Source organism: Triticum dicoccoides, chromosome 6B (assembly GCF_002162155.2).
Source record: "Triticum dicoccoides isolate Atlit2015 ecotype Zavitan chromosome 6B, WEW_v2.0, whole genome shotgun sequence".
NCBI lineage: Eukaryota > Viridiplantae > Streptophyta > Magnoliopsida > Poales > Poaceae > Triticum > Triticum dicoccoides.
The window spans coordinates 172,408,836-172,420,884 of record NC_041391.1 but is presented as its reverse complement, the minus strand read 5'-3'; the positions used below and the strand labels follow the sequence as shown (position 1 = coordinate 172,420,884).

The window sequence follows — 12,049 nt, the reverse complement described above, 5'->3', positions numbered from 1 at the left end:
GCCCCTCCTTCAGCTTCTACTTGCTCATTCTCGGCACTTGAAGCGATTCCTCTAGGGCACCTTGCGAAGGTTGCATCAGATTCCGCGATCGTTTTCAGGGGGGAATCCGACCCCCCCTTAGTGTAGATAGCGGCCATCCAGGCTCGCGAGATTCTTGATGGGAAGTTGGCGGAGGCTCGTTAGACCCTCCTCGCTCCTCCCATCCCCTCGAGCCCTCCTCCGGTGGCTACCACGTCTCAGCCCCGGAGGACGGCTGGTCGCCCACCTGCGGTGGAGGCTGTGCCTCGGGGCCGCACCCGCTCTCGCACTGCCGCTCTCCGCGCCCAAAGCGCCTCCCGTGTCCTGGGGTCAAGCAGCCCCCCAATGGCTCCTTAATGCGTGCCCTACTCTGGAACATCCGCGGGTTTGGCCATGACGGCCGACGCCATCAACTCATTGAGTACGTTCGCGATGAGCATATTGACATAATGGCGATCCAGGAAACCATGCGCTCTGACTTCTCTTTGCCGGAGCTTGACCGACTGAGCTCCCACCTCTTTGCGTGGCACTGGCTCCCTTCTAGTGGGAACGCCGGCCATTCGGGTGGCATCCTTCTGGGTGTGAAGGATGCCACCTTCGAGGTGGGAAGTATGGACCGGGGCCAGTTCTTTGTTAGTATGGAGCTTTATGAACGTGCCCTGAACTTTAAATGGGAAGTTATCACCGTCTACGGCCCGGCTGACCACAGTAGATCCGCGTCCTTCCTTGATGAGCTTAATCGGAAGGTTTCGGCGGCCTCCCTGCCGGTGGTTGTCGGAGGCGATTTTAACCTCCTCCGATTCGCAGAAGACAAGAGCAATGATCATGTTAACTATGCACGTATGCAGATGTTTAACGACTGCATTGCCGATCTGGGTCTTCGCGAAATAGATAGGATCGGTGCCAGGTTCACCTGGACTAACCGGCAAGCCTCCCCGACCCAGTCCGTCTTGGACCGGGTCCTAGTCTCCCCAAAATGGGACCTCCGCTGTCCTCTGGCCTCTCTTCGGGCCATCACGCGGATTGGCTCCAACCACGTCCCTCTTCTCTTGTCCTCCTCCGACGAGCGTCCTCCGATCTTCCCTAGATTCCGGTTTGAGACATTCTGGCTGTCCCAAACTGGATTTGTGGAGGCTGTTGGGGCTCGATGGGTGAAGACTAGGTCTCTCCCTCACTCCCGCCCCCCTTTGCTATTGACTCTTGGCAACTCTGTGCCAAGCACGGTCGACAGTTCATGAAGGGGTGGGGTGCCAATCTGGGCCGTGACCTCCGCGAGCGAAAAAAGGCCCTGTTGACCGCCATTCAGGCACTGGACCTCCGTGCGGACACGGTCGGCCTCTCCCCTGACGAGTGGCTCTCTCGGTATGACCTGGAAGACCAACTCTCCATCATCTACATAGACGAGGAGGCTTACTGGCGCTTGCGGGGCTCCCAGAAATGGGTGCTGAAGGGCGATGCGAACACTGCCTACTTTCAGGCCATAGCTAACGGTCGCCGGAGACGCAACACCATCCCCCTCCTCTGGGACGGTCCGTCCCTTCTGCAGTCCCCGAGTGACATTAGGGCTCATGTCGACGGATTCTACTGATCCCTTTTCTCTGCCTCTCCTATGAGTGGCCTGTCTCTGGCCCTCGACTGCTGGTCCGGCCGCCAGTGTGTTTTAGATGCGGAGAATGCCGCCCTCACGGCGCCATTCTCGGAGGATGAGGTATGGATGGCCATTAGAGGCATGAATCCCTCCTCGGCCCCGGGTCCGGACGGCCTTCCGGTGAAATTCTTCCAGACCTTTTGGAATGTGATTAAGCCGGAAATCATGGCCATTTTGACGAGTTCTACGTTGGGACTATCGACCTTGGTCGCCTCAACTATGGGATCATCTCGCTCATTCCCAAAGTGCCGGGGGCCTCCGACATCTGCCAATTCCGCCCGATCACGGTGATCAATGTGATCTTCCGGATTCTGGCTAAAGGGTACGCCAATAGGGTGACCCTGCTCGCGGACCTCATTACCCACCCCAACCAGTCCGCCTTCGTGAAAGGGCGATATATCCTGGATGGGGTGCTAGTTCTTCACGAAGTTCTCCATGAGGTCCGGTCGAAACACCTTAAGGCGGTTTTCCTGAAAATTGACTTTCACAAGGCCTACGACACTGTTAGTTGGTCCTTCCTTCGAGAAGTTTTGCTCCGGAAGGGCTTCGATGATCGTTGGGTCACCCGGGTGATGCAGATGGTGTCCTGTGGTCGCACTGCTGTGAACATCAATGGAGAAATTGGGCCTTACTTCCCCACCCTTTGTGGGGTTAGACAAGGCGACCCTTTCTGTCCGTTCCTGTTCAACATGGTGGTGGACGCTCTTGCCGCCATCCTTGATAAGGCCAAAGCCGCTGGCCACATTCATGGGATCACCCCCCATCTGGCGGGCGGATCTGGGATCTCCATGCTCCAGTACGCTGATGACACCATCATCATGGTCGAGGGCTCGGACACGGACATCGCTAACCTCAAGTTCCTTCTTCTCTGCTTCCAACAAATGTCTGGCCTCAAGATCAACTTTGACAAGAGTGATGTGATGGTTATGGGCTACTCTCCGGCTGACGCCTTAGACATCGCCAACCGCCCCAATTGCCGCCTCGGCTCCTTTCCCACGACCTACTTGGGAACCCCCATCAGTGACTCTCGGCTCACTGTCGCGGACTTGCGCCCCACAGTGGCCAAGCTTCAAACACGCATGGAGCCGTGGCAAGGCCGGTGGTTGTCAAAGGCGGCTCGGACGATCCTCATTAACTCCTCCCTCACTAGCCTCCTCCCGTTTCTTATGAGCTTCTATAGCCTCCGTGAGACCCTTCACCATGAGATCGCCAAAATCCAATCTCGCTTCTTCTGGGCGGGTGACAACAATAAGCAGAAATATCACATGGTTAGCTGGCCGGACATCTGCAAGCCCCATGAACAGGGAGGCCTCGGTATCATGTGCACTAAACGCATGAACATCTCCCTCCTCACACGCTGGCTCTGGCGCATTTCGCAGGGCCACGGTGGTCTCTGGCTTGACATAATCCGGAACAAGTACTTGCGCGGACAGCCCCTCGCCTTCTGTCAGAGATCCGGCGGATCCCAGTTTTGGCAATCGGTTGTCCAACTGCTTCCCGTCCTTCGCATTGGCACCTCCATCTCGGTTGGATCGGGTACAACGACGCTGTTCTGGTTCGACCGGTGGGTGGGAGACTCCCCCTTTGTGGCCCGCTTCCCCGACCTCTTCTCCATTGCTGTCGCCCCCCTAATCTCCGTTGAGAGGGCCCTTATTGACTTAGGGCGCCTCGCCTTCCGGAGGCCTTTTGGGCCTCCGGAAGCGGCCGCGTGGCTGGAGCTGCTCGATTGCATCGCTCTCCATGAACCGGAGTTGGATACGGGCCTGGACGAGGTTCGGTGGCGTCTTGAGCCTTCGGGCCAATTCTCCACCAAGTCCCTCTACTCGGCCATTGCCCCCTCCTCCGTCCCTCCCCCCCTTCCGACGGATTGGTCCATCCGCTTGCCACTGAAAATTCGGATCTTTATGTGGCAATGGATCCGCGGTAGGCTTCCGTCTGGGGTGGAGGTCCGCAAACGCAATGGCCCTGGGTCCGGCATTTGCCCCCTGTGCGGTACCCCCGAAGACTCGAATCACATCTTCTTCTCCTGTGTCTTAGCTCAATTCTTGTGGAGCTGCTTTAGGGAGACTGTGGGAGGCGACTGGTGCCACACCAACTTCCCCGACCTCTTTGCCGAACTCCAAAACTCCCCTTCCCCCTCTCGCCACATTAGGTGGCTCGAGATTGGGGTTCTTGCATGGACCCTTTGGACGATTCGCAATAAGCTTGTGATCCAGCGGATTCCTCTTCGACGGGCTACTGACGCTCTCTTCAAACTGTCTGGTTACTTGCAGCTATGGCGGCCGCTTAGCCGCCCTCAGGACCGCGACGCCATCACCGCCTTCATCGCCGACCTTCGCTCGATGGCCGTCCGTCTATCGCCGCCTCCCCCGGAGCCGGATTAGACGCCTTGCCTTGGCCGCGTCCTTTTTTGTTTATTCTGGGCTTGTTGAGCTGTGCCCTCAGCAGAACCTTTGTACTCCTCTTTATGTGACTTGGGTGTGTGTGTGTTCCGAACTATTTTGTGTATGTGTGCTCTTGGCGGTTTGCTTTATTTATAAAGCGGGGCGAAAGCCTTTTTCGATAATGAGCTACCTCAACTAAGCTCAGTCCAACTACTACCTAGAAAAAGAACACATGCCCGTTAGAATTACCCCCTTTTTAAATAACCATTTAGAAGTTATACTGATAGGTGTTCTGATCACTAAGTCATATTAAATATATTAAATCCAGCAGTGGTCAATTGAAGTTGAGAGAATAAGCTAAATATTTTTATTTTACTTTTTTTATACTGAGATTGCCTTTAGACAGTGTGCAAAGGGTTCATCTCTCTACTCGACACCTGCTTTCCCTATCTGAAGTTCATCTTCACCTGTTTGGTCTTTTCACAATGAAATTTTGGGTTATGTCTGATGAGATCACAATCTCCAAAGAAAACGACATGCCCCTCAGCTGGCGATCGTCTCCTTCCAAGTGAGGAACCATGACTCTCTTGGGTGGACTTTTTGCACAAAGCAATACTAAGAATTTGAGGTGGACTTTCTGTACAAAGCAGTAAGAATTCGAGACCTCCACAAAGTCATAAAGTGGTACGCGTGCAGTTGCAATCTTCAAAGTCTGTTGTCATGTTTTTGTATGTCATAATGATCAGAATAATTTGTAGGAGAAGATTGCATCTGAGTAGCAGCAAACCTTAATAGCATCGACGCTCGATTTAATAGGAAATGTTATTAGCCACCTGTACAATAATCCATGACATATATGCACTCCCATTGAAATACAATGACACTCTACTTGACACGAAATATTATTCGACACTCGACTTAACATGGCATATTATTAGCAACTCAGAAAAAAAAATAGGTCACATAAAAATGACATCACCGAAGATTTCAAACAGAAAATATATAACAAAACTGACAGAATCCGAATGGACAGCTCTTATTTTTTATTTAGGAAATGGCAGTTTAGTATGCTTTCGGAATGGACAGTTTCAGGAAACTGTCAACAAAAATATTCAGAATGGACAGTTCCGTTCGCACGCTCTTTCTTCACTAGACCGTTGCTAGTTTCACCACGACATCGTGCATCCACTATTTTTCACAGAACAAGTACACTAAGAATTTTAACATGCCTTCATTTAGCTTCTCTGGTGCTGCTGCTCTCTTTGGTCTCTCCGACAAGCTCCTGCACCGAGCTGGAGTAGCTCCCTTCTCCAGCTCCTCGCCGGGCTCTCTCGGGATGGCGGCCTCACAAGAATCCAGCAGCATTCTATTGAAGTTGAGAGAATAAGCTGGAGTAAATAATTTTGACTTTACCTTTCTTTGACTTTGAAATCGCCTCCGGCCACTCTTATTCCATGTCCAAAGGGTTCTTCAGTTCTTCTCCCTCCTCGAGGCCTTCTTTCTCCTTCTAAAGTCCACCTTCACCCATTTGGTCGTTTTAGTGAGATTTTGGTTCATGTCAAATAATTATAACTCAAAAGAAGAGAGTCAGAGATGAGCTTCCACGCAAGGGCTCACAGACACATGCCCGTCAACTGACGATCGTCTCCTTCCAAGTGGGAAACTGTGACTCTGTGAGGTGGACTTTTTGTACAAAGCAATAAGAACTCGAGTAGCTCCGGAGCTCTCACAAAGTCCTAAAGTGGAGTACGAGTGCAGTTGCAATCTTCAAAGTCTGCTGTCATGTTTCTGTGCGTCACAAACAGAATAATTTGTAAGCAAGATGCATCCGATTAGCAGCTTCAGAAACTGTCAAACAACAAATTTCACAATGGACAGTTCCGTTCGCACGCTCTTTCTTCATTAGACCATTGCCAGTTTCACCACAATACCGTGCAGCCACTATATTTCATACAACAAGCACACCAAGAATTTTAGCATGCCTTCGTTTAGCTTGGCTCTGGTGCTGCTGGTCTATTTGGTCTCTCCGACCAGCTCCTGCACCGAGCAGGAGAAGAGCTCCCTTCTCCAGCTCCTCACCGGGCTCTCGCGGGACGGCGGCCTCACGGCATCGTGGCGGCACGACACCGACTGCTGCACATGGGAAGGGATCACCTGCAACCAAGATAGGAAGGTCACTGATCTTTTGCTGGCTTCTCGAGGCCTCGAGGGGCCCATCTCGCCCTTCCTTGGCAACCTCACCGGACTTCTGCGCCTCAACCTGTCCCGGAACTCGCTATCCAGTGGCTTGCCACTGGAATTAGTGTCATCCAGCAGCATCCTTGTTCTTGATGTCAGCTTCAACCGCCTGACAGGAGGCCTGGGTGAGCTGCCATCTTCAACCCCTGTGCGGCCTCTGCAGGTACTCAACATCTCAAGCAACTTGTTTACAGGCAGGTTTCCATCCACAACATGGGAGGCGATGAAGAGCCTGGTCGTTCTTAATGCCAGCAGCAACAGATTTACTGGTCAGATGCCAACTAAGCCATGTGTTAGTGCGCCATCTTTTGCTGTGCTTGAGCTCAGTTTCAACCAACTCAGTGGAAACATCCCTCCAGGGCTCAGTAATTGCTCGGCGCTGAAATTGCTTGGTGCTGGCTACAACAACCTCAGTGGTACACTTCCATATGAACTCTTCAAGGTAACCTCGTTAGAGCACCTCTCGTTGCCTAACAATAGGTTAGAGGGAGCTCTTGATGGCATCAGCAAGCTCACAAATCTGGTCACCCTTGATCTTGGGGGGAATGAGCTCAACGGCAGTATTCCAGAGTCTATAGGTGATCTGAAGAGATTGGAGGAGCTGCATTTGGAACACAACAGCATGTCAGGGGAGCTGCCAACAGCTCTAAGCAACTGCACAAATCTTGTAACAATTGACCTCAAGGCAAACCAATTTAGTGGGGAACTTACCAAGGTCAACTTCGCAAGTCTGTCCAATCTAAAGAAACTAGATCTTCTTTCCAATAACTTCACCGGCACAGTTCCAGAAAGCATATACTCCTGCAGCAAGCTGACTGCACTACGGTTATCTTACAATCCTTTCCATGGTCAATTGTCAGAAGAAATAGGCAATCTGAAGTCCCTGTCATTCCTATCACTTGCTAATAACTCTCTTACAAATATCACAAGAACACTTCAGATCCTAAGCAGTTCCAGGAGCCTCACCACCCTTTATCTTGGGTTCAACTTCCAGCATGAGACCATGCCAGAGGATGTCAGCATTGATAGTTTCAAGAATCTCCAGGTTCTTTATATAAATCATTGTTCATTGTCTGGAAAAATACCTGATTGGTTATCGAAGCTACCGAATTTAGGGATGCTATTTATGCAAGGCAATAAACTAACTGGACCCATACCTGAATGGATCAGCAGCCTACATTTTCTCTTCTCTCTAGATATATCAAACAACAGCCTTACAGGGGAAATTCCAAGTGCCTTAACGGAGATGCCAATGCTAGAATCAGAAAGTACTGCACCAAAGGTATTCTTTGAGCTGCCTGTTTGGAACAAGAACCAATTTATGGAATACCTCACGCCCAGTGCTTTTCCTAAAGAGCTTAATCTAGCCATGAATAATTTCACTGGTATGATTCCGGAGGAGATCGGTCGGTTACAAGGACTATTTTCACTTAACTTGAGCTCCAACAGATTATCTGGAGAGATACCAGAACAGATCTGCAACCTCACGAACCTGCAGATGCTCGACTTGTCTGGTAATCATCTCACTGGTAAGATTCCAGCTGCATTGAACAATCTGCACTTCCTTTCCAGATTCAACATTTCTAATAATGACCTGGAAGGCACTATTCCAAACGCGGGCCAGTTTAGCACGTTTCCGGATTCTAGCTTTGGTGGAAACCCAAAACTGTGTGGCCCTATGGTTGCAAACCATTGTGGTTCAGCAGAAGCAAGTTCAGTTTCCATTGACCCCATAAAACAGATTGGTAGTGAGGCCATCATCTTTATGACTGCCTTCGGTGTTTTCTTTGTAGTGGGAGTCCTATATGATCAGAAAGTCTTAGCTAGACATTTTGGCTAAAACCATGTAACCGTTATCACCGCTTTCAAATGGTTAGTATTTGTAAATATTGAGTTTAGAAAATAAGAACATTTGACTCAGCAGTCCAGCAAAGAGTATCTACAGGGAAAGCACACAAGAGGCGCTCCAATGATATCTTATCACAAAAATGTCATTTTGCGTCTCCTTTGTAGCCTCTCCTGCCTAAAGCTGATTAGGTAAAAAACATTTCTTTCCATTCTCTCCTAGCTAAAGCTGATTTAGTAAGAATACTTCTCTTTAGTGATAACCAGAAATAAATCTTGATTTTTAGAAGTACTCTAACACTTATATTAGAGTCAGATGTTTAAATTGCCATGTGTAAAGAGCTAACCAGAAGCCTTGCCAATCAGACCAACTTTGTGTCCCTGTTGTTGTCAAGTACACCCCTGGTGCAAACTGACTTCATTTCTTCCTACATAAGCAGGTGTCTCGCCCAAAAGCATCCTCCTGAACTGCTAAAGTAAATAAGTTAGATATATAGACACCGTGGAACCACTAATTTCAGAACAATTATATACTGTTTCATGTCAGAATTGTTTTTACTGATTCTCCCACGAGCTAACAGCATGGTGCATAAGAAAGCAAGTAGGCACAAAATCTATTTTCGATCGTGAATATGCATCAAGAAGATCATGTGACAGCAGATGTACCATGGTAAAAAGAATGCACAGATATTCTAGGCATGAATAATACATCAGCTTGAAAAATGTCTAGCAAAGGTAGAATAGTGTAGCAGGGGGAGGCATAAAGGTTGTAAGCTTTAAAATTAAAAGGTTTGCCCTTGCTCTAAGATACATTTCATGCAACTTACAGTAAATGAGAAAAATAAAATAAAATGATTTGGAAAAAAACTGCAACCTGGAATTTTTGCATATGTAAGAACCAAATGTCATATCAACAATATCAATCAGCTTCAGATACAAAACAAATATCCCAGGCAAGACTATCAAAGCATGTCACATATGTGTACATATGTTGTGGGATTTCAAGCAGGTCAAGCAAGGTACTGTTGTTGGCTAGTAATGCCTGGTTGAGCTTCCCCTCTTCCAAAATCTGGCGCGCTGACTTGACAATGTTAAATCTCGTATCTCCTCTTCCTACAATAAGTGGGAAGAAACAATATTGTCAAACACGTATATGAATATGAATAGAACTGTATTGGGATGGCGTAGAAGCTGTGTCAGGGGATGCGGAAAATCCACCTTCCACTTGCATAATACGGTTTCCCAGTGTTAGTGAGGGACATTGATTCAACAGACTCCTAGCAGCAGCAGGCCGCTGGCTCGTCGACCCCCAGGTTGAGGTGCACTGCCACAGGTCAGAGCTTGAAGATGGCGAGGAAGGTGAGTGGCTGTCGGCGGCGTTGGGGGGATCTGGCCGCTGGGCGACGTGAGACGCGCCTGCGGGTGAGACGCCGGTTGTACGGCGACGCGGCGGGGAGGTCAGGGAACGCGGCTGCCCGCCCCGCGGCGACTGATGCAGCTGAGGCGTTTCGTCGAGCACTTGCTGGGCAAAGACCCACACCGCTGACGGGCACGGGTCACGGCGATCAAGCAGTTGACGGAGCCGCTCAAGCAGTTGGCACGGGCACGGGTCCTGAGGGAGAGAGATGTCACATATGCAGCCGAGGCGATCAAGCAGCTGACGCAGCTTCATCCAAAGGATGTGCTGCTCCTCGTCAAAGCTAGTCACCACGCGGCCGCCTGTCTTGCTCACGCCCTGAACGTGTTTGCGAGAATGTCTCTCTTGCAGAGTATGCCGTGTCTGTCGGACACTTATTTGCAGAATGCACAACACCATCATTTCATTTCATTCCATCGCAGATAAGATCAGTGCCAAGCTCGGGAATAAATGGTGGCAATTGTATTAATCATGTCCACCTAGCTACATACGTACTACTGAAAACAGCTTCAATCTCCTTGCTGATCAGCATACTCCACCTAGCTACATACTGAAAACAGCTTCAATCTTGCTGATCAATGAGCATCGGAGCGACTAATCTAGCTAAAACTTTAGCGACCTTGTGCTTATAGAGGAAGGTGGGCATGGGCAGCTCACTCGGGTCCGGCGACACAATGAAGGTCGGCATGGGCAGCTCGCTCGGGTCCGGCGACACCATGAATGTCGGGCCAGCAAAGAATGATGCCTCCGAGTCCTCCTCCATCTTAGTCAGAGGCTCCGACTTCTTCTTGGACCGGTCGATCGACGAAGCGAGGCCGGCGAAGGGCGATGCCTCCATCACGGTCGGAGGCGTCACCTTCTTCTCCGACCAGTCGACCGACACCACAGGGCCAGCCAAGAGTGTCGCCGCCTCCAAGTCTGCCACCATCTCAGTCGAAGGCTCTGCCTTCTTCTCCGACCGGTCGATCGACGGAGCAGGGCCAGCGAACGATGTCACAACCGAGTCTGCCACCATCTCAGTCATAGGCTCCGCCTTCTTCTCGGACAGGCCGACCGACGGCGCCGGGCCGGGGGAGATTGATGCCTCCCAGGCTGCCACCATCTCAGTCGGAGGCCTCGGCTTCTTGTCGCATCGGTCGACGGATGGCGCGCGGCTTGCCGGCCTCTTCCAGTTTTCCCTCGGCGTCTCCACGCGGCCAAGGCGCTCGACGCCACCGTTCAAAGTCCCGGCACGGCGGAGCGTCTTGTCAGTGGCCCAGCTGGAGCTCCGCGAAGCACGTCCAGGAAGGTCGGCCTTGTCCTTGATCCAGCTTTGACTCATCGAGGCACGTCCAGGCTGCTGCTTCTTGCTGTCCAGCTCCACACGAGCAGTGTACATCGCCGGAGGAGGCGTCAGGAGGAGGCAGCGCGCCGGGGTAGGCAGCAGCGGCGGCAGAGTCGCGGCGACATGGCTAGCCATCACTGCAGACAAAGAAGAACACAGCAAAGAACAGAGAGACCAAGTGATTGCACAGGCGAAACAAGTAACAGAGAACAATTGCGATGCTGAAATTCAAACGATGATCGGAGAAGAAAGAGGAAACTCGCCGGATTCTTTGCTCGCCGCCGTCGAGAGAAGCTCGCCGGATTGTTTGCTCGCCAGGAGAACGTCGCGCGTGATCTATCTAGGGGACTGTTTGCTCGTCGATCAAAGGAAAAGTGCGATCTATCCCCGCAGCCCGGCTGATATAGATCGACCCCCGATGCCCCGCCGCGTAGAAACCACGCAATCCGAGTTCGACTCGTGATCGCCGCCGCCGCCGCCGCCCGTGGTCCAACCGCCGGAGCCACCAGCGACGCACCGTATCTGATCTCTCCTCCTCTTAGTCGGTGGCCTGGGCCCACGCCTCGAACATCTCCAGGGCATCTCCCGCGGTGGCGCGTCTGTGCCTGCATCCCGCCGCCGCGGTGGCGAGATGCCGGCCAGAGTTCTCGCTGATCTTCCTCGGCCGCTGTGCCTCTGGTCCAGGGATGGAGCCGCCAACCTTCACAAAGACAAGTACAGTACGTGACGAGATTAGCATCATCCTCGCCTCGCGGATGTGGACGATGGTAAGGCAATTCGTGCGTCTGTCAAGTGTTTGACGATATGCATCCATGAGAAGAAGCTACAGATTTGGGTGTCAACTAACTCCCTGTCAGAACTATTGTCTCATGGTAAAATACTAATGTACTGTAGGTTCTAGAAGTAGGCCCTGGTTAGTAAGTAGATGGTGGAATTTGTGATTGATTTGAGGGGAAGGAAGAGCCGAACAGGAAAGGAGAGGGAGGAAGGACATGCTGACGAGTCACTCCAAGTCTGACCCGCTCCCCCACCCCCCACCCAAAAACCCTCTCTGCCGCCACCTTCCCCTGCCTGTCTCCGCAGGATCTGGCCGCCCTCGCCCCCCTTCCCCCGCCCTTGCTTCCCCCCTCTTTCCGCCCTCGCGCCGGCCTCGCCCCTCTTCCTCTCCTCTGCCA

General features: G+C 51.5%; 2 protein-coding genes across 3 annotated transcripts; one reads left to right on the top strand and one right to left on the bottom strand.

The window, feature by feature from the left end:
• The first annotated feature begins 5,183 nt into the window (after positions 1–5,183).
• LOC119325584 (receptor-like protein 2) lies at positions 5,184–8,128 on the top strand. The gene has a single exon (XM_037599317.1). The coding sequence runs from the start codon at positions 6,029–6,031 to the stop codon at positions 8,126–8,128; it is 2,100 nt and encodes a 699-aa protein (XP_037455214.1). The 5' UTR covers positions 5,184–6,028.
• A 1,865-nt stretch (positions 8,129–9,993) lies between these two features.
• On the bottom strand, positions 9,994–11,781 carry LOC119326201. Of its 2 annotated transcripts, XM_037599902.1 has the most exons (2): positions 10,254–11,781; positions 9,994–10,211 (listed from the first exon to the last, which is right to left on the bottom strand). In XM_037599902.1, exons 1-2 carry the CDS (start codon positions 11,007–11,009, stop codon positions 10,113–10,115), a joined length of 855 nt encoding a protein of 284 aa, XP_037455799.1. In that variant the 5' UTR covers positions 11,010–11,781; the 3' UTR covers positions 9,994–10,112. The 2 variants fall into 2 exon arrangements, with proteins under 2 accessions (XP_037455799.1, XP_037455798.1); XM_037599901.1 differs by having other exon boundaries at positions 9,994–11,779.
• Positions 11,782–12,049: the final 268 nt, after the last annotated feature.